We start from the raw sequence: 27,164 nt of genomic DNA on the forward strand, positions 1-27,164 counted from the left end.
CATCAGTGAATCATGAGAAAGAAATATTACACAGTGGAATTTCCTTTAGATCATTATAAGAATTCAGGAGGTGATCCATCAGCATTAAGCAGTCATGAGGTACTTGATGAGTGACAGAAGGAGGAGAAATAATCAGGGTAAGGTTATTACAAGGTAAAAGAGTTATGTGAAGGACAGTTAACCAAAGTACTTCACTGGAGTTGAGGCAGCTGTCTGAGGAACGTTGAGTGTGATGGGAATTCTGCTGTGTGTGTGTGCTTAGTAGTGTCCAGCTCTTTGTAGCCCCATGGACTATAGCCGCCCCCCAGGCTCCTCTGTCCGTGAAACTTTCGATACAAGAATACTGGAGTAGTGGTCACTTCCTACTTTAGGGGCTCTTCCCGACCTAGAGATTGACTCTCCGACTCTTGCATCTCCTGTACTGGCAAGCAGATTCTTTACAACTAGTGCCACCTGGAAGCCCTGAGCTTCTGCTGGCTGAGCAGATGTGCATAATTTTGTAACAATCTAGACACTAAAAGATGATGCTGTGAAAGTGCCAATATGCCAGAAAATTTGGAAAACTCAGCAGTGGCCACAGGACTGGAAAAGGTCAGCTTTCACTCCAATACAAAAGAAAGGCAATGCCAAAGAATGCTCAAACTACCGTACAATTGCACCCATCACACATGCTAGTAAACACAGCAACATCTGTCAGATGCCATGTGAACCAGCTTGAGATGCTTCACAGTTTTAACATTAGATCAAGCTAATTCTTTTGGCTAACATCACATCTTTGGAAAATTGAGTTTGCCACAGTTGCTATGATGTCAAGTAAGTGTCATGCAAAATCCAGTGTGGGACAGGACATGAAGATAGTGATGTCCCATCTGATTTCCAGGTTTGAGAAGTTACACAGTGCCCAATAGGTATATACACCCAATTAGTAAGCAATTGTGGTTCTTTAAGAATAAAATAAAATAGTTTTCTTTAAATTTACATATGTATTTAAATGGTTAAAATTGTTAGGGCATAAACACATATTAACTTGTTTGGATCTAACTACTTAGTAAATGGATACAAGGACACGGAGAAAAACTTACTCAGACACTAAAGGTGACATGAACCTCTGATCTAGCAGATGATCATCAATGGCTGCTGCTGCTGCTGCTGCTAAATCGCTTCAGTTGTGTCCGACTCTGTTCGACCCCATGGACAGCAGCCCACCAGGCTCCCCTGTCCCTGGGATTCTCCAGGCAAGAACACTGGAGTGGGTTGCCATTTCCTTCTCCAATGTATGAAAGTGAAAAGTGAAAGTGAAGTCACTCAGTCACATCTGACTCTTAGCGACCCCATGGACTGCAGCCTACCAGGCTCCTCCATCCATGGGGTTTTCCAAGCAGGAGTACTGGAGTGGGTTGCCATTGCCTTCTCCGTATCAAAGAATGGTGAAAAGCTAAAGGAGAATTTTGAAAGAAAAAATATTTGAGCCCACTGAGTAGTTTAATATCGCAAATGAGACTTCCAGAAATGTGCTTTCTAATATGATGGGAAGTACACAATACCACTTACAAAGACTTGATTTTAAAAATCAAGCTTAAATATGATCAAGCTTCTAGCCTTAACTGCCATTCTTGTTCAGTTGCTAAGTCATGTCTGACTCTTTGTGACCCCATATACTGCAGCACGCCAGGCTCCTTTGTCCTCTACTGTCTCCCAGAGTTTGCTCAAAGTCATGTCCACTGAGTAGGTGATGCTATCTAATAACAATCTCATTCTCTGCTGCCCTCTTCTCCTTTTGCCTTCAATCTTTCCCAGCATCAGGGTCTTTTTCAAGGAGATTTAACTACCAGTTAACTAATTCTATAAAGTCTGCCTTCTTTGCTGCATGACCACTCCATTCCATTAGCTTGGTGGTCAACTAGTAATTTTTTTTTCTGGTTATTTATATATATTTTCTCTCTCTTTTTAAATTTAATGTTATTTTTTAACTTTACAATATTGTATTGGTTTTGCCATATATCAAAAAGAATCCACCACAGGTATACACGTGTTCCCCATCCTGAACCCTCCTCCCTCCTCCCTCCCCATACCATCCCTCTGGGTCGTCCCAGTGCACCAGCCCCAAGCATCCAGTATCGTGCATCGAACCTGGACTGGCGACTCGTTTCATATATGATATTATACATGTTTCAATGCCATTCTCCCAAATCATCCCACCCTCGCCCTCTCCCACAGAGTCCAAAAGACTGTTCTATACAGCAGTGTCTCTTTTGCTGTCTCGTATACAGGGTTATTGTTACCATCTTTATAAATTCCATATATATGCATTAGTATACTGTATTGCTGTTTTTCTTTCTGGCTTACTTCACTCTGTATAATAGGCTCCAGTTTCATCCACCTCATTAGAACTGATTCAAATGTATTCTTTTTAATGGCTGAGTAATACTCCATTGTGTATATGTACCACAGCTTTCTTATCCATTCATCTGCTGATGGACATCTAGGTTTTTTCCATGTCCTGGCTATTATAAACAGTGCTGCGATGAACATTGGGGTACACGTGTCTCTTTCAATTCTGGTTTCCTCAGTGTGTATGGCCAGCAGTGGGATTGCTGGGTCATAAGGCAGTTCTATTTCCAGTTTTTTAAGGAATCTCCATACTGTTCTCCATAGTGGCTATACTAGTTTGCATTCCCACCAACAGTGTAAGAGGTTTCCCTTTTCTCCACACCCTCTCCAGCATTTATTGCTTGTAGACTTTTGGATCGCAGCCATTTTGACTGGCATGAAATGGTACCTCATAGTGGTTTTGATTTGCATTTCTCTGATAATGAGTGATGTTGAGCATCTTTTCATGTGTTTGTTAGCCACCTGTATGTCTTCTTTGGAGAAATGTCTATTTAGTTCTTTGGCCCATTTTTTTGATTGGGTCATTTATTTTTCTGGAATTGAGCTGTAGGAGTTGCTTGTATATTTTTGAGATTAGTTGTTTGTCAGTTGCTTCATTTGCTATTATTTTCTCCCATTCTGAAGGCTGTCTTTTCACCTTGCTTAGAGTTTCCTTTGTTGTGCATAAGCTTTTAAGTTTAATTAGGTCCCATTTGTTTATTTTTGCTTTTATTTCCAATATTCTGGGAGGTGGGTCATAGAGGATCCTGCTGTGATGTATGTTGGAGAATGTTTTGCCTATGTTCTCCTCTAGGAGTTTTATAGTTTCTGGTCTTACGTTTATATCTTTAATCCATTTTGAGTTTATTTTTGTGTATGGTGTTAGAAAGTGTTCTAGTTTCATTCTTTTACAAGTGGTTGACCAGTTTTCCCAGCACCACTTGTTAAAGAGATTGTCTTTAATCTTTTGTATATTCTTGCCTCCTTTGTCAAAGATGAGGTGTCCATATGTGCGTGGATTTATCTCTGGGCTTTCTATTTTGTTCCATTGATCTATATTTCTGTCTTTGTGCCAGTACCATACTGTCTTGATAACTGTGGCTTTGTAGTAGAGCCTGAAGTCAGGCAGGTTGATTCCTCCAGTTCCATTCTTCTTTCTCAAGATTGCTTTGGCTATTCGAGGTTTTTTGTATTTCCATACAAATTGTGAAATTATTTGTTCTAGCTCTGTGAAGAATACCGTTGGTAGCTTGATAGGGATTGCATTGAATCTATAAATTGCTTTGGGTAGTATACTCATTTTCACTATATTGATTCTTCCAATCCATGAACATGGTATATTTCTCCATCTATTACTGTTCTCTTTGATTTCTTTCACCAGTGTTTTATAGTTTTCTATATATAGGTCTTTAGTTTCTTTAGGTAGATATATTTCTAAGTATTTTATTCTTTTCATTGCAATGGTGAATGGAATTGTTTCCTTAATTTCTCTTTCTATTTTCTCATTATTAGTGTATAGGAATGCAAGGGCTTTCTGTTGTTAATTTTATATCCTGCAACTTTACTATAGTCATTGATTAGCTCTAGTAATTTTCTGGTGGAGTCTTTGGGGTTTTCTATGTAGAGGATCATGTCATCTGCAAACAGTGAAAGTTTTACTTCTTCTTTTCCAATTTGGATTCCTTTTATTTCTTTTTCTGCTCTGATTGCTGTGGCCAAAACTTCCAGAACTATTCAATTAGTAATTTAGCAGAGATGTCTTTATTAAATGCCTAGAAGCAAAAAATAAACACTCAAGATTCAAAAAAACTCTTCCAGTGCTTGCCAATTAGTTGTGTCACTGGGGCACTCCTTCAATGCTTAGTTAGATACTTTACATTTCTGCAGTAGTCTTCATTTCCTCCTTGCACCAACTCTAAAGGTCAACCAGAAGTGAGAGCTTAGGTTGACAGGGTCTTCTCAGGTCTTTTCTGAGTATATGTCCAGACCAAGGTAGGCATGTGGCCTTCTGGATTTCCCAGAATAAGAGGAAGCTTTTCAAAATCCTTATTCCCCAAGTATCTGCTCTCCTAGCCTCTTCCTTCCAGGCTTTTGGCCTGCTTATTGTTTGTCTCATCTGTTATACTGTACCCTGATGGCAGTGGCTAATACATTTTAAACCCTTTTGACAAACACTGCCTAGGAAGCTAGCTGCCTTAGTCCTGGGGAGGCTCCAGGACAGTCTTGAGTCAAACTTTTAGGGAACCACCAGATAGGTCAAAACACACAATTACAACTCTTTATCTTTTTTTTTTTTTTTTGCCCTCACAGCACTGCCTGTGGGATCTTAGCTCCCTTACCAGCAATTGAACAGGGGCTCTCAGAAGTAAAACTGGGGACTCTTTAACACTGGACTGCCATGGAATCCTTTAGAATAAGGTCTGTGTTGCCCTCTGTGTTACTGTCAACCTAAGCCAGGAATGTGGGCTGCTGTCTTCAAGGCCACTGACAAGCTGGAGATGATCATAGAGCTCTCTTGCCGAAATTCAGCAGTCTCTCCTTAAGTGTTTCCCTGGTTGCTGTAATTTTTTTTTGTTAGATTTCAGAGTACCCAAAAAAGTTGATTCTGACAGTTTTGCCAGCTTATTCATTGCTTTTGTGGGAGGGACAATTTTCAAGTTCCCTATTCAGCTATCTTTGCTGATGTCATTCTATACCATTTCCTTTTACACTTCTCAGCCTTGCCTAAAAATATTTTCTCAGCTTGAAAAGCAGAGAAAAAAGAACATTTTGCTGTCACTGGAGTTATCAAAAGAAATGTACTGTTGATCTGAAGAATGTAATGTTGATCTAGAGAGCAGTTGTAAAAGTTTTTAAATAAGGATACCATTAGCAAAATAACTTTTATCTACCTTAAAGGCAAGGAGGGCATGGCAACACACTCCAGTATTCCTGCCCAGAGGATCTTATGGTCAGGGAAGCCTGGTGGGCTACAGTCCATAGGGTCACAAAGAATCAGACGCTATTGAAGTGACTTAGCATGCACCTTAAAGGCAACGTTCATCACATCACCTGCCTTGCATTTGTCAAACCCTCAATACCAGAGGCAGTGTTTGAGAGCACAGGTTTTGGAATAAGACCTTAGTCTGATTTCCAGCTCTTCTGCTGCTTAATAGTTGCTGTGCCTTGGGTAACTCACTTAAATTCTCTAGGATGGCTTCCTTATTTGTAAAATAGCGGTAATATACACTTCTAGAATCATGGTAAAGACTTAGAGAGATACTGAATGTGAGAGTACAGTGGATAATGATCCAACTGTCAACGCAGGGGACACAGGTTCAATCCCTGGTCAGGGAAGATTTCACGTGCTGCAGAGCAACTAAGCCCATGCACCACAACTTCTGAGCCCAACAAATACTGAAGCCAGCACACCTAGAGCCTGTCCTCCACAAGAGAAGCCACCACAATGAGAAGCCTCTGCAACGAAGAGTAGCCCTGCTCTCCACAACTAGAGAAAGCCCGCACAGCAACAAAGATCCAGCACAGCCAAAAATAATAAAATATTTTTAAAAGATATTTTGCATGTAAAATGCTTGGCACTCAATATTAGATATTTATTAAATTTGGGTTATTTCATTTTCCATTAACATATTACATTGTTGTATTTATGCTGGTTGTTTTGCTTCCAAAAAAAAAAAACTCACCGGCTTCCTATATAAGAAGAGCTTGCTGCTGCTATGTCACTTCAGTCGTGTCCGACTCTGTGTGACCCCATAGACGGCAGCCCACCAGGCTCCCCAGTCCCTGGGATTCTCCAGGCAAGAACACTGGAGTGGGTTGCCATTTCCTTCTCCAATGCATGAAAGTGAAAAGTCAAAGTGAAGTCGCTCAGTCGTGTCTGACTCTTGGCGACCCCATGGACTGCAGCCTACCAGGCCCCTCCATCCATGGGATTTTCCAGGCAAAAGTACTGGAGTAGGGTGCCATTGCCTTCTCCAAGGAAGAGCTTAGGTATCACCATATGCTTTTCAGAAGGCTTACCTTAAGCTGACTTTTAATAACAAGCACATTAATTTTACTTAGTTGTATATTTATTTGGGGTGGCTCTGGGAGAAACTGTTAGGGATGAGGAGGGGGTGTTTAAAATCCTCCCAAATCCCCTTTCCGGCTAGTGAGTAATTTGCCAACACGTTAAAAATTAAAAAAAAACAAAACAAAACAAAAAAAAAGCCTAAGTGTCGAGACAAGGAAGGAAAAGTGCCAATCCAACTATTTATTTTTCAAAGCAGCTTCCCTTGGTATCCATAGGGTTCAAGCACGTGATGAGAGTACAGAGCATCAGCCAGAACATCCCGAGATGAGATACAGTGGGAAGTCCGCCCTAGATAGAAATATCACATCGGCCCTTTCTCAGTGGCCTCCGGGGTGGTACCGACTGCAGGAGATCGCGTCCCTCCGCTTCGACGCCTTAAGGGCCTCGGACAGACAACAGACTCCAGCGCGGACGTCAGGCGGCTGGGAGAAGCGATCTGCCTACCCCGGCCGCCCGTCTTCCTGAAGCCGAAGCCCAAGCCAAAGCCGAAGCTGAAGAAGGAGGGTTGGGCTCTGCGGCGGGAGGCGTGTTGGTTGTCGCAGAGCCCTCTGGGAGTTGTAGTCCGCGACGGCGGGAGGTTTGACTGCGGCTGCCGGCTTGGTGCTCTGAGAACTCCATCCCCCGCCGGCCCCCGCGACCTAGGCCTTTGCCTTTTCCTGTCCTGGGGACGAGAAGCCTCGCTGTGGCAAGTTGAGAAGCTTGGGGAAGGGGTGTCCTTCTTCCCGCCAAACACTCTGAGTTTCTGGGCTTGGCCTGCTCAGGTAGAGCACGTTCCGGGTTTTGCAAACTCACCTCCGGGGAAGGAGCGGAGGGAACAGGGTAGAAGCGGCCTGAACTACTGAGCTTGCATCGGAGCGGTCTGTCACCCGGGGAAGTTCTTTGGGGAAACGCTCCGGAACGGTGGCTTCTTGCGGGAGCGGTGAGGCCAAAGCTGGGGCCCGTGGAGTCCTGTCCGGAGGGGAGGCGCCTGCCCCTGCAGGGTTCGGGTGCGAGCAAAGCAAGGGACTCATTCCGTGACTGGGAGAACTCAAGGGGCTGTGGGAGTCGTGTCTGCCGGAGCCTTAAGGAAAAGACATGGTTACAGTGGGTGAACACCCAGGTGAGAGGAGGATGGCGGAGAATTGGCAGAATTATAGGAATGGGAGTAGGAGAGAGCTAGAGAGGGGAGGTGGGGGGGAAACCCCTTTGATGCCTTGATGTGATCCTAACCGCAGATGGCGGGGGCGAGGGGTGGGGAGTGAGGGCCAGACCAGTAAGTCCTTGTCACTCTTCTCCCCAACCTCCACCCCCGGCTCGATTGTGAGAGCTAGTGTTCTGAAGGCAATGGCACCCCACGGAGGAGCCTGGTAGGCTGCAGTCCATGGGGTCGCACAGAGTCGGACACGACTGAAGCGACTTAGCAGCAGTAGCAGCAGTGCCCTGATAGTAGGTGGCTTGACATCTTCCTGTCTTAGAATAACAGCTAGAAGGGGTCTTTGAGAGTTGCTATCAAGTGCTTTGAGACTTTCCAGATGAGGAAAGTCAGGCACACCGAGATGAAGAAATTGACTCGCTCACCACCAGACAACCAGTTATTGACCAGCTTGACTGAAACCTAATTTTCATGACTCTCAAGCCTTGCCTTAATCTATTGCTGCCATCAGTAGATTAGCAAACTCTAACCTGTTCGCCCTTCTTTTATCTTTTTACTCTGTCATATGCAAGGTAACCAGGCAACCCCTGAAGGGAAAGAAAGGCTTTAAACTCCAATGCGTGAGTGCAAAGTCGCTTCAATCGTTTCAGACTCTTTGCGACCCTATGGGCCGGCTGTAAACCGCCAGGCTTCTCTCTCAGTGGGATTCTGCAGACAAGAATACTGGAGTGGGTTGTCGTGCCCTTCTCCAGGGACTCTTCCTGAACCAGGGATTGAACCAGCGTCTCTTCCCTCTCTTGCATTGGCGGGCGGATTCCTTACCACTAAGGCCACCTGGGAAGCCGTTAAACTTTTCAATAGGTTAAAGAAACCTTGTTTTAACTTGAACAAAAATCTCCTTGCATCACATGTTAAAATGACAGATCGATAGCAAACTAAAATGTAAGCTATAGATTCTTTGACTGGAAGAAAATAAAGTTCACCTTTCCCACTGTGTGCCCACTAGAGCTCTGAGAACCTTTAGCCTTAGATTTCTTCTCTCAATCTTAAATGCTGCATATCTCAAGTTACATACATAAAAGTAGTTGCTGTTCATTGTGATTTTCATAATGCCCTGAATAGTTACAATAAAGGATAAACAGCATAGGAGGATGGGAATGCATGAATGATTTATATTATTATTTTTTTTAAAGAAGATATAACCATAAAAGTAAAAAAAAAAATCATTAAGAGGTTAAAAATCTCTACCAGGCCAGCATTTTATAATACACTTAAATTTAAGTCCTTTACCAGTATTCTTTCTTTCTTCCTCCCTAAACATAACTTGAGAGCATTTATAATAGTGTTCCCTATTGTGGGAGAAGAGGTTCTTTGGTGCTACTGCATTGTTTTAACTGGTAATTTCTTTATTAAGCCACATTCTCTTCCAGCACCGTCAAATTTACACCTCTTGAAGGATTTGTTGATCCAACTGTCACATCAGAATTTAAATATTATAGCTCCTAGCGGTTGACCATTAAGCAATTCATAAGGAAGAGGTTTGGATAAGTCCATTACTGGACTTTATAGAAGTTATAGACTTACAATACATAAAAGAACATACATATACATAACAAAACTGCTTTTACCAGGCTGCCTTTTTAATGGTATGATTCCATTTGCTTTTTTTTTTTGAATATTTATTTATTTGGCTGCATTAGGTCTTAATTGCGGCATGTGGGATGTTTTAGTTGTGGCATGTGGAATCTAATTCCATGACCAGGGATTGAACCCAGGCCTCTTGCATTGGGAACACAGATTCTTAGCCACTGGATCAATGGTAAAGTCCCCCATTTGCTTTTCTTTTTTTCCCCCGTTTGCTTTTATATTGGCGTACTGAATAGGTGTGTAAACTATGACCAAACTTGGCCCACTGCCAAATGTATTTACTTTTTATGTAGTTTTACTGGAATACAGCTGTGCTTGCTCATTTATATATTGTCTTTTGTGCTACAAGGCAAAGTTGAATAGTTGCACAGACTGTATGGCTGGCAAAGCCTAAAATATTTACTATCTGGCCATTAACAGAAAAAAAATTATCAACCCCCAGCCTGGTAAACTGAATATAAATATAATATAAACTGAATCTAAAACTCTACCATATGCAGAAGTATTAGTTAATAGTAATTCTCAGTCATAAATACTTATATGGTGGGTTCATAATCCATTTCTTTGGGCAAAAGCCAGTGCCTATTATTGCAGATTGTTGCTAGCATCTTGGCATATATATTGAGTTGGCCAAAAACTTGATTTGGTTGTTTTATGTAAGGTGCTATAGTAGTGCTTTGTTGTTTTTAACTTCATTTGAAATAGTTCTGTTAGATTGTATTGTAACAGCTGTCATATCAGTGTGCATCAAAAAAAAAATTCATCAAAATTGGTGAATTTTTGTGTAGCTTTTTTAATATTGAAGATGGAAGGAAAAAAGCAACACTTTTGGCATTTTATGTTTTATTATTTCAAGAAAGGTAAAAAGGCAACTGAAACACAAGAATAGACTTGTGCAGTGTGTAGAGAAGGTGGCATGACTGATCAAATGTGACAAAAAATGGTTTGTGGTTTGTACTGGAGCTTTCTTTCTTTCTTTCTTTCTGGCTGTGCTAGGTCTTTGTTGCTGTGTGGGCTTTTCTGTAGTTGCAGAGAGGAGGGGCTACTGTCTAGCTCCAATGCGTGGGCTTCTCATTGCGGTGCTTCTCTTGTTGTGGAACACAGGTTCTAGGGTGCACGGGCTTCAGTAGTTGCGGCACATGGGCTCAGTGGTTGTGCCTCCCAGCCTTTAGAGCACAGTCTTGGTAGCTGTGGCACATGGACTTAGTTACCCAATGGCATGGGGACTCTTCCCAGACCAGGGGTCAAGCCTGTGTCCCCTGCATTGGCAGGTGGCCTCTTTAATCATTGAGCCATCAAGGAAGTACGGTACTGGAGATTTCTTGTTGGATGATGTTCTACAGTCAGGTAGACCAGTTGAAGTTGAGAGTGATCAAATCGAGACACTAATTAAAAACAGTCAACTTTCTATCACAAGGGAAATAGCCAACATACTCGGAATATCCACGTTAAGCACTGAAAATCATTTGCACCAGCTTGGTTGTGTTAATCGCTTTGATGTTTGGGTTCCATGTAAGTTAGGCAAAAAAACCTTGACCATATTTCTGCATTCAATCCTCTGTTTAATGAAAATTCCATTTTTAAAACAAATTGTGATGGGCAATAAAAATTGGATACCATACAGTAATGTGGAATGGAAGAGATCATGGGGCAAGTGAAATGAACTACCACCAACCACACCAAAGGTTGATCTCCATTCAGAGAATATGATGTTGTATATATGGTGGGATTGGAAGGGAAGTCTCTACTATGAGCTCCTTCTGGAAAACAGAACTATTAATTCTAGCAAGTACTGCTCTCCATTTGGCCAACTGAAAGCAGCACTCAAAGAAAAGAATCTGGTATTAGTCAACAGAAAACACATAGTCTTCCATCAGGATAACGCAAGACTGCATATTTCTCTGATGACCAGACAAAAACTGTTACAGCTTGGCTGGGAAGGTCTGATTCATCTGCCATATTCACCAGACACTGCATCTTCAGATTTCCATTTATTTCAGTCCTTCCAAAATTCTCTTAATGGAAAATTTTCAATTCCCTGGAAGATTGTAAGAAGCACCTGAAACAGTTTCTTGCTCAAAAAGATAAAAAGTTTTGGGAAGATGGAATTATAAAATTGCCTGAAAAATGTCAGAGGGTAGTGGAAGAAAATGGTGAATGTTGTTGTTCAGTCACTAAATTGTGTCCCACTGTTTGCAACCCCCTGGACCCCTGGACAGAAGAATGCCAGGCATCCCTGTTCTTCACTATTTCCCGGAGTTTCCTCAAGCTCTTGTCCATTGAGTCTGTGATGCCATCTAACCATCTCATCCTCTGCTGCCCCTTCTCCTCCTGCCTTCAGACTTTCCCAGCAACAGGGTCTTTTCTGCGATGAGTCAGCTCTTTGCATCAGGTGGCCAGAGTATTGGAGCTTCACCTTCAGCATCAGTCCTTTCAATGAATGTTCAGGGTTGATTTCCTTTAGGATTGACTGGTTTGAGCTCCTTCCTGTCCAAGGGACTCTCAAGAGTGTTCTCCAGCACCACAATTGAAAGCCTCAGTTCTTTGGCGCTCAGCCTTTTCTATGATCCAACTCTCACATCTGTATAATACTACTGTAAAAATCATAGCTTTGACTACATGGACCTTTGTTGGCAAAATGAAATCCCTGCTTTTTAATATGCTGTCTAGGTTTGTCATAGCTTTCCTTCCAAGGAACAAACATCTTAGTTTCGTGGCTACAGTCACAGTCCACAATGATTTTGCAGCCCAAGGAAATAAAATCTGCCACTGCATCCACTTTTTCCCATCTACTTGCCATGAAGTGATGAGACCAGATGCCATGATCTTCGTTTTTTGAATGTTGAGTTTTAAGCCGGCTTTTTCATTTCCTTTTCACCCTCCTCAAGAGGAACTCTTTAGTTCCTCTTCACTTTCTGTTATTAGAGTAGTTTCATCTGCATATTGGTGAATATGTTGTTCAACAAAGTTGTTGGTGAAAGAGATGAAAAATGTGTCTTCTGTTTTTGCTTTAAAACCGCAGGAACTTTTTGGCCAACCCAGTACTATAAATTTGCTTTCTCAAAGAATTGTGAAAGGAAGTTTCTGAACCTGGAGTGGAAAGGACTGACATTCTTTGAAATATGGTGATGCTCATAGTTAATACCTTTTAAAAGACGTTACAGGAGCTTCCTTTTGTTGTTCTCTATGTTCTTTTTATGGAGATAATGTTTCAGCATAGGTATTAGCAAGCAAGTTATTAATAAGCTATTTTGGTCTTGGGACCCCATACTAAAACCAATCTTAAATGATTAGGAGCTCATTATTAAATGACTTATCTTTGACATTAATCTTGCATCTGGGACTTTGTTTTAAAGGTCAGAGGACTGAATGAAATAGTGAATATGTCTGTTTATGTCATTTTGTGTATTTAATTTCCTGTGTTAGTGTTAGTCTATGACAAAAATAATGTTTTGGAATATTTAACTGTTTAGTCAATCATTGACAGCACTATCCTGTGTTACCATCTAAGTAATGTTAGCTATGAAACTCCAGTTCACCTCTCAACCTAATTCATCAGATTTTAAGATATCTTATAGTTCTCATCAAGACTTTCAAAAAAGATACTAAATTTCCTTTGAGACAGCTTTCTGGGGGAATTTAAAGTTGAGGCAACTGAAAATTATCAATTTTATTACAATTCTTCATATTTATTTGAATATTATAAATCTCTGAAAGGCACTGGGGACTTTGAATTTGAACTTTGAACTCATTCATGATTTATTTTAAATCATTGAAATATCAATTTTCTACTTGTTTGGAATAAAAGGCTAATTTGACAATGCAAATTTCAGATTTGCTCAGAAAAAAAAAAAGATGTTTGTGATTAAACTGGAACTTTTATGTCAATTCCTGAATGTCCTTCATATTTTCCTTAACCCTGATTACTACTTTTTGTTAAGGCTGACTGAAATTTAAGAACCTTTCTAGATTTTCCTCTTTTCTGGTTTCCTAACATTCAATAATCAGTGAAAGTATCATCTCTGGGAGTTAAAAGAATCCTGTTTGTAAATTCAGCCACATCCTAGTTTAGTTTAGGAACCAATACAGTGGAGAGCATTGGTTAGCAAAATAAGTCAGAAGTGTAACCCTGTATTTCCACCATTGTTTAAGCAGGTAACTTTTTTCCCTACTCTGACTTGGTTATTGACTTTTCCTCTGTTTCACTGCTGCTAGAAGGATTATTGCTACATAAGGAAATACCTAGGGCTTCCCTGGTGACTCAGATGGTAAATATTCTGCCTGCAATGCAGGAGACTCAGGTTGGATCCTGGATTGGGATGATCCCCTGGAGAAGAAAATGGCTACCTACTCTAGTATTCTTGCCTGGAGAATTCCATGGGCAGAGGAACCTGGTGAGCTATAGTACATGGGGTCACAAAGAGTCAGATATGTCCCTGGGGTCACAAAGAATCAGATATGTCCATGGGGTCACAAAGAGTCAGATATAGTAAGGAAATGCCTAGGGTTTCCCTGGTAGCTCAGATAGTAAAGAATCTGCCTTCAACATAAGAGACCCAGGTTTGATCCCTGGATTGGGATGATCCTGTGGAGAAGAGAATGGCTACCCACTCCAGTATTCTTGCCTGGAGAATTCCATGGGCAGAGGAGCCTGGTGAGCTATAGTCCATGGGGTCACAAACAGTCAGATGTGATTGAGCGACTAACACCTACTTACTTACTAAGGAAATATCTAGAGTTCCCTGGTGCAGTGGTTAAGAATCCGCCTGCCAATGCACGAGACCCAGGTTCAGCCCCTTAGTTGGGAAGATCCCTTGGAGAAGGAAATGGCAAACCACTCCAATATTCTTGCCTGGGAAATCCCATGAACAGAGGAGCCTAATGGACTACTGTCCATTGGGTCACAAAGAAGTCAGACACAACTTAGCAACTAAACAACAAAGTGTTCCATTGTACATGTACCACATCTTCTTTATCCATTCATTCATCTGTTGATGGACACTTAGGTTGCTTCCATGTCTTGGCAGTTATAAGTAATACTGCTCTAACCATTGGGGTACCTGTATCTTTTTGAATTAACGTTTTCATTTTTTTTTTTTTCAGATACATACCCAGAAGTGGAATTAATGAGTCATATGGTAGTTCTATTTTTAGTTTTTCTGAGAAGTAGCCATACTGTTTTCCACAGTGGTTACACCAATTTACATTCCCACCAACGGTATATAAGGGTTCCCTTATATTGGCATACTCACCAAGACTTGTTGTTTCTTACCTTTTTGATGATAACCATTCTAATGGGTGTGAGGTGATATCTAATTGTGGTTTTGAATTTCCCTGATGATTAATGCTATTGAGCATCTTTATTGGTTGGCCATCTGTATGTCTTCTTTATAAAATGTCTATTCAGGTCTTCCACCCATTTTTAAATTGGGTTGTTTGGTTTTTTCATTGAGTTGTATGAGCTGTTTATATATTTTGAATTTTGACCCCTTATCAGTCATACCATTAGCAAATATTTTGTCCCATTTAGTACACTGTCTGTTTTGTCTGTTTTGATTTCCTTCGTGTTCTGCAAAACCTTTAATTCTGATTAGGTCATATTTATTTTTGCTTTTATTTCCTTTGCTTTAGCATTTGTTGTTCAGTTGCTCAGCCACGTCCAACTCTTTGTGACCCCATGGACTGCAGCACACCAGGCTTCCCCGTCCTTCACCATCTCCCGGAGTTTGCTCAAACTCATGTCCATTGATTCAGTGGTGCCATCCAGCCATCTCGTCCTCTGTCATCCCCTTCTTCTTGCTTTAGCATACAGATAAAAAAATACTGCTGTAATTTATGTTAGCATGTTCTGCTTATGTTTTCCTCTAGGAGTTTTATGGTTTCCAGTCTTATATTAGGTCTTTAATCCATTTTGAGTTTATTTTTGTATTTAGTGTGAGAAAATGTTCTAATTTCATTCTTTTACATGTAGTTGTCCAGTTTTCTGAGCACTTTTTGAAAAAATTCTTTTCTCCATTTTATATTCTTGCCTCCTTTGTCATAGAGTAATTGACTATAAGTGCATGGGTTTATTTCTGTGCTTTCTATCCTGTTTAATTGATCTATTTGTTTTTGTGCCTATGTCATAGTTTTTATTTTTATTATTATTTGTTTTTGTAGCTTTGTAGTATAGTCTGAAGTCAAAGAACATTATTCTTTTAACTCTTCTCTTTCTCAAGATTATTTTGGCTATTCAGGGTCTTTTGTATTTCCATACAAATTTTAAAATTATTTTTCTATAGTTCTGTGAGAAAGGCCCTTGGTATTTTAATAGTGATCGCATTGAATCTGTAGATTGCCTTGGGTAGTATGGTCATTTTAGCAGTATTAATTCTAACCCATGAACATGGTGTATCTTTTCATCTATTTGTGTCATTTTCAATTTCTTTCATCAGTGTCTTGTAGTTTTCCGAGTACAGGTCTTTTGCCTCCTTAGATAAGTTCATTTCTAGGTTTTTTATTCTTTTTTGATGCAATGGTACATGGACTTATTTTCTTAATTTCTCTTTTGAGTAATTCATTGTTCAGTTCAGTTCAGTTCAGTCACTCAGTCGTGTCCGACTCTTTGCGACCCCATGAATCGCAGCACACCAGGCCTCCCTGTCCATCACCAACTCCCGGAGTTCACTCAGACTCACGTCCATTGTTGCTGCTGCTGCTAAGTCGCTTCAGTCGTGTCCGACTCTGTGCGACCCCATAGACGGAAGCCCACCAGGCTCCCCCGCCCCTAGGATTCTCCAGGCAAGAACACTGGAGTGGGTTGCCATTTCCTTCTCCAATGCATGAAAGTGAAAAGTGAAAAGGAAGTCACTCAGTCGTGTCCAACTCTTAGCGACCCCATGGACTACAGCCTACCAGACTCCTCCGTCCATGGGATTTTCCAGGCAAGAGTACTGGAGTGGGGTGCCATTGCCTTCTCCTCACATCCATTGTTAGTGTGTAGAATTAACAACCGATTTCTGTATATTAATTTTGTATACTGCAGCTTTACTGAATTCATCAATGACATCTGGTGGTTTTCTGGTGGCAGTGTAGGATTTTCTGTGTATAATGGAGCTTCCTTTATAGGTTATTATCCTTTTTCCCTTTGCTACCTTTAAAATGTTTTCATTGTGACTCACTTCTGACAGTTTTTTGTTGTTATTTTTTATGGCTTTATTGGGTTTTCATTGCTGCATGGGCTTTCTCTAGCTGCCGCGAGCATGAACTACTCTCTAGTTGTGGTACAAGGGCTTCTCATCACTGTGGCGTGCATGCCTGGGCACGTGGGCTTCAGTGGTTGTGGCTCCCGGGATTTAGAGCACAGTCTCAATAGTTGTGGCGCACAGGCTTAGTAGCTCTTTGGCATGTGGGATCTTCCTGGATCAGGGATGGAACCCATGTCTTGTGCACTGGCAGATGGATTCTTTACCACTGAGCCACCAGGGAAGCCCCTTTTGACAGTTTTAATATAATGCATCTTAGAGAAGATCTTTTTGCATTGAGGTTATTAGGTGTTCTCCTAGCTTCATAGCCATGTATATCCAATTCTTACCACAGGCTTGGGAAATTCTCAGCTATTATTTCTTTAAATAAACTCTGTTCCCTTCTTTCTTTTCTGGGATACCCAATGTCCTAATGTTGTCCTTCCTAAAAGAGTCAGTCAGCTCTTGTAGAATTTTCTGACTTAAAAAAAAATCTTATTTCTCTTCCTCTCCTACTGGTATTATTTCTAGATTTCTATCTTCAAGCTTGCTGATTCTGTCTTTTATCCAGTCTGCTCTATTTCCATTGCTTTGTAATTCATTTCATTTACTGAATTCTTCAGCTCTAGAATTTTCATTTATTTCTATTTTTAGAGTTTAAATCTCTTTGTTAAAGTATTACTTCTGTTCATTAATTTTATTCCTGAGCTTATTGAATCTGCTTTTCTGAGTTTTCTTTAGTTTGTTGAGTTTCTTCATGACCAATATTTTGAATCTGTTTCAATTACGTCACAATATTTCATTACTTTACATTTAGTTTCTGGAGAATTGTCATTTTGTAGTGCAGTGTTACTATGGTTCATGGTGCCTGATGAGCTGTTTCTCCACAGACAGTTTTCAAGTGGCAAACACCTTTTTTGTTGATTATAACAGATTCAATAGATGAGAAATTAGAGGCCTTTCTTCTGTTTTCCAGTAAGTGGTGCACAATCTTTTGGTTTCTCTTACCTGAACTATCTGTAGTTATATTTGAATCTTCACTCTCCATCCTCCATCACCTCTGTTAGCAGTGTTACCTTGGGCACTCATTATTGCTTCTTGTGCCTCCTGGGTTGTCGGTGCCTTGCCTTCTGCTATAGCCGGGATGGTGGTCTCTTACGTCATATCCAGGGTCTCCTGAATTACAGGCTCTGACATTGCAGGGGAAGGGAGAAGAGAGAGAAGAGCCAGGATTGCAGGGGCACCTATGCTGGGTGCAGTGTTGTAAGGTTCTCTGTCTTGGCCTGTTTGTTCATGGCGGCTGCTGAGGCAGGAGTCGTGTGCCCACCTCCCCTGCTGCCAACCAGTCTTTTGGGGCTGCAGTTTCAGCTGCTAGAGCTGGAGGGCCACTCTTCTCTTGGTTTCTCCCTCCCTCAGTTTCCCCCTCTTCTATATATTCTATCTAGTCTGCTTACTCTTAGATGTACAGATGTATGGAACTCTCCAGCATCCTAGTGTGTTGGGTGGAGGCAGTTTTGTTGTGTTTATAGATGTTTTACTGGTTGTACTTTGACGGGAAAAGATGAAGGTAGTTTTTTATTCTACCATGTTGCCAGCATCCTTTCTTCAACTTTTAAATACACCCATTGACTTTTAAATTTTGGCTGTTGTGTTTTGTTTTATTTTTTTGTTGTTGTTGTTATTTATCTGGGCCTAAGAGTTCACTCTGTCCTTTTCAAACATGCTGTTACTTTTTGAAAATATCCACTTTTTCCTTTATTTGTTTAAAGGTAGGAATCATAATTGTTTTATTATCTTATTCTGATAATAAAAATGTGGTTGAAGCCTTTGTGAAACTATTTCTGCTGTTTCTTCTGGTTCTCACTAATAGCATTTTATTTCTTTATATGCTGGTTTATTTTGACAGTGTACTGTTCATTGTTCTTGAAAAACTGTTTGCAGGTCTTTTTTGAGGGCTAGGATCAATGTTTTCTGGATCCTCAAAGAAAAGATTTACATTTGCTTCAGCCAGTTACCTATAAGCTCTACCAAGCAAGTAACCTGAAATTATGTTCACAGCTTTAAGTGTTCTTTGATCACCTTGCAAATCCATGAGGTACAGTTTGTAGTATGTAATATCTCCCTCTACACAGACACACACACAGACACATACAAACACACACACAGGCTGTGGTCAGTGTCAAGAAAACTTGTTTGCGATTCTCTTGTGAGGGAGTGAGGCACTTTTCAGTTCAGTTCAGTTCAGTCGCTCAGAGTGTCCAGCTGTTTGCGACCCCATGGACCGCAGCATGCCAGGCCTCCCTGTCCATCACCAACTCCCGGAGTTTACCCAAACTCAGGTCCATGGAGTCGGTGATGCCATCCAACCATACCATCCTCTGTCATCCCCTTCTCCTGCCTCCAATCTTTCCCAGCATCAGGGTCTTTTCAAATGAGTCAGCTCCTCGCATTAGGTGGCCAAAGTATTGGAGTTTCAGCTTCAACTTCAGTCCTTCCAATGAACACTCAGGACTGATCTCCTTTAGGATGGACTGGTTGGATCTCCTTGCAGTCCAAGGGACTCTCAAGAGTCTTCTCCAGCACCACAGTTCAAAGCATCAATTCTTCAGTGCTCAGCTTTCTTTATAGTCCAACTCTCACATCCATATGTGACTACTGGAAAAACCATAGGCTTCACTAGATGGACCTTTGTTGGCAAAGTAATGTCTCTGCTTTTTAATATGCTGTCTAGGTTGGTCATAGCTTTTCTTCCAAGGGGAAATTGTCTTTTAATTTCATGGCTTCATTCAACATCTGCAGTGATTTTGGAACCCAAGAATATAAAGTCTCTGTTTCCATTGTTTCCCCATCTATTTGCCATGAAGTGATGGGACCAAATGCCATGATCTTTGTTATTTGAATGTTGTTTTAAGCCGACTTTTTCACTCTCCTCTTTCACTTTAATCAAGAGGCTCTTTAGTTCTACTTTGCTTTCTGCCGTAAGGGTGGTGTCATCTGCATATCTAAGATTATTGATATTTCTCCCAGCAATCTTGATTCCAGCTTGTGCTTCATCCAGCCCAGCATTTCTCATGATGTGCATATAAGTTAAATAAGCGGGGTGACAATATACAGCCTTGACATACTCCTTTTCCTATTTGGAACCAGTCTGTTGTTCCATGTCCAGTTCGAACTGTTGCTTCTTGACTTGCATATAGGTTTCTCAAGAGGCAGGTCAGGTGGTCTGGTATTCCCATCTCTTGAAGAATTTTCCACAGTTTATTCTGATCCACACAGTCAAAGGCTTTGGCATAGTCAATAAAGCAGAAATATATGTTTTTCTGGAACTCTCTTGCCTTTTCCATGATCCAGCGGATGTTGGCAATTTGATCTCTGGTTCCTCTGCCTTTTCTAAAGTCAGCTTGAACATCTGGAAGTTCACAGTTCACATATTGTTGAAGCCTGACTTGGAGAATTTTGAGCATTACTTTGCTAGGTATGAGATGAGTGCAATTGTGCAGTAGTTTGAGCATTCTTTGGCATTACCTTTCTTTGGGATTCAGTTCAGTTCAGTTTGGTCTCTCAGTTGTGTCCAACTCTCTGCGACCCCATGAATCGCAGCACGCCAGGCCTCCCTGTCCATCACCAACTCCCAGAGTTTACTCAAACTCATGTCCATCGAGTTGGTGATGCCATCCAGCGATCTCAATCTCTGTCATCCCCTTCTCCTCTTGCCCCCAATCCCTCCCAGCATCAGAGTCTTTTCCAGTGAGTCAACTTTTCGCATGAAGTGGCCAAAGTACTGGAGTTTCAGCTTTAGCATCATTCCTTCCAAAGAACACCCAGGACTGATCTCCTTTAGAATGGACTGGTTGGATCTCCTTGGGATTACTTCCTGTTAACTCCTAATCTGATGGTGAAGCGCTCTGTAGTCACAGCTGTATGGGAAGTAGGGATAGGGGGTGATTTCTTACTATACTTGTTCCTTACTTTGGATGAATTTTGGGGTTTGTTTTTTATTTCGCTACTATTCCACAAGATCTTGAAAACCCCAGCACAGTTTCTCCTGGCACAGCGAATACCTTTAGAATGGAACCAACTTGTTTGAGCTACTTACTTTTCTAGGTTCCTTAAATTCACCTACAAATGGCCTGCTTTTCCTATTTTCAAAAAAAAAAAATTTAATATTTTATCCAGTATTTTCAGTTGTTTTCTGCAGGAAAATGAGCCCAAATAGCCTAATCTGTTTTATTACTGGAAATGGATTGCCTTGCTTCTTTTTTTATTAAGCTGAAAAATAAGTAGTAACTCCTTTTCAACTTAGCAAGTTTCTGATAATATAAGTATTTTAGACATATATCTCATTAAGATATCTTCAGCAAATTCCTGTGTTTTTGATTTCTTATACATGCAAATGTATTACCTATCAGTAGTAAAATAATTCTTATATTAAACTTTAAATTATTTCTCTTTTCTGATTTATTACAGGACTGACTTCTTTAGTGCTTACAGTCTGAGAAAAATGGCAAATATGGATAGTGATTCTAGGCATCTTCTCATCCCTGAGGGAGATCATGAAATAAATCCTGGACCTATGAATATCCAGTTTGATTCATCAGATATAAGATCTAAAAGGTAAGTGTTTAAAATAAAACATTTATTTTATAATTAAGACTTTTAGTTATTAAAATAGAACTCATTATAACCAAATATATAGAGATTTTATTATAAAATATCTAATTTCTTACAGGGTCTGTATGTTTGTATATAAAAGGAAATATATATGAATACATTTTCTCACTTATATTTGACTTTTTAGACTAAACTCCGTATCTCTGTCAGGGATGGCTGAGGTAAGTTTTATGAAGTAATATGCATGTAACTCATTTAACAAATACATATTGATTGTCTGATCTGTGCGATGTATTACGCGGTCAGGCTTCCGCAGTGGCTCAGTGTTAAAGAATCCACCTGCCAATGTAGGAGATGTAGGTTTGATCCCTGGGTTGGGAAGATCTCCTGGAGGAGGAAATGGCAACTCACTCAAGTATTCTTGCCTGGAGAATTCCATGGACAGAGGATCCTGACGGGCTACAGTCCATGGGTTTGCAAAGAGTTGGACATGACTGAGCAACTGAGCACAAGTATGGGAAGTGCTGGGAATAGAACAGTAAAAATAATTTATAATCCTTACCTTCTTTGAGTTTAAATTCTAGCAGATAGTTTAAGATAATTAGAGTTTAAAATTTATTTCATTCCTTACCTTGAAAATCCAAAAGAATCCACTGAAAAATTATTATAAATGCAATTTATAATAACAGTTTATATTAAAAATTCAGTAAGGTGGTTGTTTACAAAATACGCAAAAATCAATAGCATTCTAATAATAAAATATAATGGAGGAAAAGATAAAATACATAGGAATAGCCTTAAGAATATGCAAAATCTATATGAGAGAAACTCTAAAATACTAAAATAACAGCACAATGTTTATTCAAATCTGAGATGCTGATTAAAAGTTGTACTGATTTTTGTTGTTCTTTTTTTTTTTTTTTTTAATATAAAATTAACATAAACTGCTGCCCATACCTCTGATGCAACAATTTCTTAGAACTTAGAATTTTATTTTTGTACCTACTAGAATTCTAGTGCGATTACAAAATCAAAAATATAAACAAAATATATCAGTTAAGATATTACAATCTGATTCTTCACATACAGCCTGCTTCTTCTGAATCACTTTTTGACTTGCAGTCATCAAAAATCATTATTTTTTCCTGCTCACACAAAATTGTCCATATTACGATTAAGAGCATTGATAGTGTAGTATTTCTTGAAAGAATTTTCTTCCAAATCACTGATACTTTTTAGTTTTGATGCTTGTACTTGCCTGATCTTACCAGAAGGTGTCACAAAAAGCTTTCTAACAACACTGTGGCTCATATTTATTCCTTGCTGCTGCTGCTGCTAAGTCGCTTCAGTCGTGTCCGACTCTGTGCAACCCCATAGACGGCAGCCCACCAGGCTCCCCCGTCCCTGGGATTCTCCAGGCAAGAACACTGGAGTGGGTTGCCATTTCCTTCTCCAATTCATTAAAGTGAAAAGCGAATGGTCTCTAAATGGTTTGATCATTGAAATGACCACAGATGAACTGTCATGCCACCAGGAGCAGTTACTTTCATGACTGCCACCTGGCTGACAGTGATTAAAAGATGTCCTGGATTATTAGATGCCTCCATATTTTAGAAAGGACTAAGTATGTATGTTCTAGTTAATAAGGTATTACATGTAACAAAAAGGGATATTCTGTTCTCAGTAGGGAAGACTCTAAAATATAGTGTCATGCTCTTTAAATTTTAACCCACAAAATTAATGTGATCTGCCCCTTGCCAAAAAAAATGCCAGAAACCAATGCCAAAGTTTACATGGCCCAGCAGTTTCACTTCTAAACATTAATTTGCAGTGTCAAATAGTATATGTACAGAGTTGTTTGATGCACTGTTTCTTTGTAATAGCAAAAGATTGAAAACAACAAAAATGTCTTTTCTTATAGGACTGGATAAATTATGGTACCTTGATACAATGGAATATTTTTCACCCATTAAAAAGAAGGAAGTGACTTTATTACATATCAAAATGGAACAAGTCTTCAACTTATTTTGTTAAATGAAAAAAGTGAAGTGCAGAGCAGTCAGTGTATATAGTATACTGCCATTTGGGTAAAGACATTAACAAGTTATATATATTGCAAATATATATAAAGGAGTCCAGGGGAGTAAATAGGAAACTGTAAGAGTGTTGTCTCCTCAGAAAGAAGCTGAGTGCTTTAGGTGGGACATGTGGCAGTTACTGTTAGGTAAATACCCAACTATTCAACAACCCCACCTATTCCTTGAACTGTTTTTCAGTTTTCTCAAACTCTGTTTCCTCTTCCATTTCTCCCAGGACCTAGGGCTTTCTTACTCATCTCTGTGTGCCAGTTTTTCTCAGGGAATTCACTCAAAAATCCCCTCTAGACAATGCTTTATAAATTATACTTTTTCTTCCTCCCCTTATTCACTATTATTTATCTATCCAATTGGTGCCAGCTGTAATGTCTGTTTAATGTTATGATGGCAAAAAAATGCTGATTTTAAGGCTTTAAGGAGTTTCCAGTCCAGGAGATGAAAGAGGATTGGTTTAAACTATTCTTGATAATCCTGTTTCCATTTTCCAGATACTTAATTTTTTAGTCTTTTTTAGCAGGTTGAGCAGTATGAAATTTATCACTTGAGAAATGTATCATTGTCATTTAAAGTGGTCATCAGAGAAGATAATGAAATGAATCTTGTAATTTTCACTTGTATGTTTCAGTGAATAGAAGGAGTAATGAATGCTGATTAAATGCTCGGAACTTTCTTGAAACCTCTGAATTCTATGATAAATAATTGACCACTGTGACGATACAACACAGGTCATTAAAGTGCATTCCACTGCAATAGGTTGGCAGGAGTTCAAACAGTTCTCTGAGTATTTAACCATTTAGATTAAATGGAAGTATATTTTCTATAATGAAATTTGTCAAAATAAGAGGGAATCAACTATTTTCAATCATAGGATAACTGTCTAGGTAAGCATGTTTTAAGGAAGGCAAATTTTTATAGGAGTTTAGCAGTATTGAATGCTAATTTTCTTGTGAAATAATTTCAGGAACTTATTTGATGGGGGAAAAAACAGGAATATCTTAAAATACTGTTATTTCTACTAAAATGTGGCTTATTTCATTTTATATACATAAATTTCAGATATACTGTATTTTTTATTAACTTTGAAAAAATTAATGTTAATTTAGCCTTATCTTCACATGTTTGTGAAATGATGAAGTATCATTTATACTTTTTTCTAATATACATTGCAGTAAATACAAAGGAGTTAAAATAGCATTTATCCTTGTGCTACCTAAAATCATCTTTCGTATAGCCACACTTTGGGAAACTGTCTTCAGCTGTTAGAATATAAAAAATAACATTTGATACTTTTAGATTGCTTATTCTCAGTTTAATTTGTGGTTGACTCTGTCTCTTCCACTAGGTGGCAATCAAAATCATGTTCTAGTTCAAACATAAAAATTTTAAGAAATATTTGGAACTGAAAGTGTGTTGGACTTGCTTATCATTTTGGTGGACTGGGGATCTGATTAGACTTAGGTAGATGAAGGAGCTTGTCACTGTAGAGGAACCATACATGTCATAATCATAAGCATTTAGATCATTTGGAGAATTTTTGCAAATTACACAAATCCATATTTCTCTCTGCATGCCTCCCCTCCCCTCCCTTATTAGTTTTTCACCTGGTTTGGGGTGAAGAATGTGGGTAGGGGGACAGAGAGGTTTAGAAATCTCCTATACTGTATTTGTTATATGCCATTGGGAGTCACTGGCCTTAGAGTTTGTTTTGCTGCTTTTCCCAGACTTTCTGGTAACCAGATATTAGAGCTGGTATTCAGGATTGCTTCATGCTCAGCTGCTGCTCTGGGATTATAACCTTTGGGAGTTGACCCTCCCAGCCAGCCTGAAACCAAATTGGGATTTGAACTTCCCTTTTTCAGTTTTCTCAAACTCTGTTTCCTCTTGCATTTCTCCCAGTACCTACAGCTTTCTTACTCATCTCTGTGTGTCCAGTTTTTCTCAGGGAATTCACTCAAAAATTCCCTCTAAACAATTCATTGTAAATTATACTTTTTCTTCCTCCCCTTATTCACTAATGCTTATCTATCCTATTGGTGCCAGCTCTGTTGTCTGGTTAATGTTATGATGGCAAGCAATCTGATGTGTCAAAGATCTAGTCTGTTACTTTTTCATGACTATTTGCATTTTAATAAGGAGAATTCTAGAAATATAAAAGCCTAACCTAAGGATTAGATTTTTCTAATAACATTTCAAGGACTCTGGTAAGCCAGTGGGGTAGAGGTAGATATTTAAAATAGGCAGTCTTCTGGGTGCCCTTCAAAGATACCAAGCATGCTTATGGCCCTTATTTTTTTAAAGTGTTTATTTGTCTGCCCGTGTGCAAACTGGCCTCTCTCACTTTTATCTGTCATTAATACTGTCACTAGATAGCAACCTGAATTGACTCTGTTTGTTATCTGTGGTCCGAGAGAGAGAGAGCTACCGGGTGAGAGTGAGCAAGCACATAACAAAGTGAAGAGTTTATCTATTAACGTGTCCTAGGCCAACAACAGTGATTGGAAGTGATTATTTGATTATTGAGGCTCAGTTTCATAGTTGGGGATTTATACAGATCTAGTAAAGTAGTTTTTCCAGGAGTGTTGGTTTCCAAAGCTGTGTAATTGAATTTTGAGGAACTTGCCCTCCGTGTTAAATAGGCAGGACCAGGGCCCTTGACCATGCCCACATATCAGTACCCTGGAGCTGAGGACCAATTTGCTGATTGTATATTATATCTTTTGTTCCCTTCCCTCTCCTTCCTCCTTTCTCCCTTCTTCTTGCCTCTCTTCTTTTCTCTCCCTCTTTAGTCTTCTTCTCTCACCTCTCTTCTCCCTACTTTCCACCATTATTTTTCTCCAATGGAACTCTTTTTGCTAAATGCTTAAAGAGGGCAATCCTGGCCATGGATTTAGAGATGCTTTAAATCTAACTATGGACTTTGTTAGAATGGGATCTTATTTTGAGTTTCATTGGAACCTTTTTATTCTCTCTAGTTCATAGGTTCTTTTACTTCTGCCAGTCTTTCCAGATGTCTTTGCTTAACTGTCCTTTTGCATTTATATTTGCTTTTCTGAGGTGCTTCCATTTCTTTCCCTAGATCTGTCTGTCCTATTTGATGGTTTCTTCCCTTGCCTGCAAACTAGTTCTTTATTTTCTTCCTTTTCATCTTCCCTCATTAACATTATTTGGACAAATCTGAAGAAAGAGGAAGCCTAATAATGGAGTATGACTAGTGCTCGTTAGGGCCAGTCAATCAAGCGTGTTTTGTTGGGAGGAAAGAGTATGAAGAGTTGGCCTAGCATTTTTCTCTGTCTACTCAGTTCTACTTAGTGTTATAACACCTCCAAGTATATAGTTGAAAAGGATTTTAGTGTATCAACCCCGCCCCCGCCAAAAAAGTGTAGTGGGCTGCAAATAAGAAAAGAGTTTATGGTGGTGGGGGAGGGGGGTGTCTTAAAATTATAATTCAGGAGACACACATTTGGGTAATCCTGAAAGAGTGTTCTGAGAAAGTCAGGGCCTTATAAAGACAGAAAGCCATGAGATTGTTAATACTTGCCTGGAAAGAATTGTTATTCATCCTTAAGGAATCACAAGTTGTTTTAGGATAGGGGTCCTAGATGTAAATTACTGGTTATTTTAGGGTAAGGGTCTGATAAGTATCTTGAGTTTCTGGCAGATGTTCTAAATAACTTGCTTATCAGGTCAAAAGGTCAGACTGCATCCAAGCTGAGACTTGCATAACTCATACTTCCTTAATGGCTTCCTGGCTCCCTTTCAGAAAACTCTCAGCAATACCAACTCCATTTGGATTTTCCTTTCTTAAGTAATTATATCATTACTGCAAAAGTGATGAAACCCATTGCAAACTCATTCAATTTTCTTATTAAAGGAAATTAAAACTCCTTTTAACAAACAGACAAAATCAAATATTTTAAGTTGGAGGCTCATGAAATTTAGGGATCTTGTCAAAAGCCTAATGGATGACTGTAGCCCAAAGATAAGGAATTGATATAAAAGAAACATACTGAGAT

General features: G+C 39.6%; 1 protein-coding gene across 13 annotated transcripts in view; it reads left to right on the forward strand.

Moving 5' to 3' along the window:
* Window positions 1-7,083: 7,083 nt before the first annotated feature.
* The window catches only part of SLC38A9 (solute carrier family 38 member 9), a 101,492-nt gene continuing 81,411 nt past the window's right edge, over window positions 7,084-27,164 (forward strand). For 4 of the 13 annotated variants that reach the window (XR_009491872.1, XM_059878747.1, XM_024981320.2 and 1 more), the window contains exons 1-2: window positions 7,084-7,541; window positions 20,912-21,058. Coding sequence is in view for 6 of the 13 variants with exons in the window: in XM_059878747.1 (XP_059734730.1) it covers window positions 20,946-21,058 (113 nt within the window). In the remaining 7 variants the exon portion in view is untranslated. 13 annotated transcript variants of the gene reach the window in all.

This window comes from Bos taurus, chromosome 20, assembly GCF_002263795.3.
Source record: "Bos taurus isolate L1 Dominette 01449 registration number 42190680 breed Hereford chromosome 20, ARS-UCD2.0, whole genome shotgun sequence".
In the NCBI taxonomy this organism is placed as follows: domain Eukaryota; kingdom Metazoa; phylum Chordata; class Mammalia; order Artiodactyla; family Bovidae; genus Bos; species Bos taurus.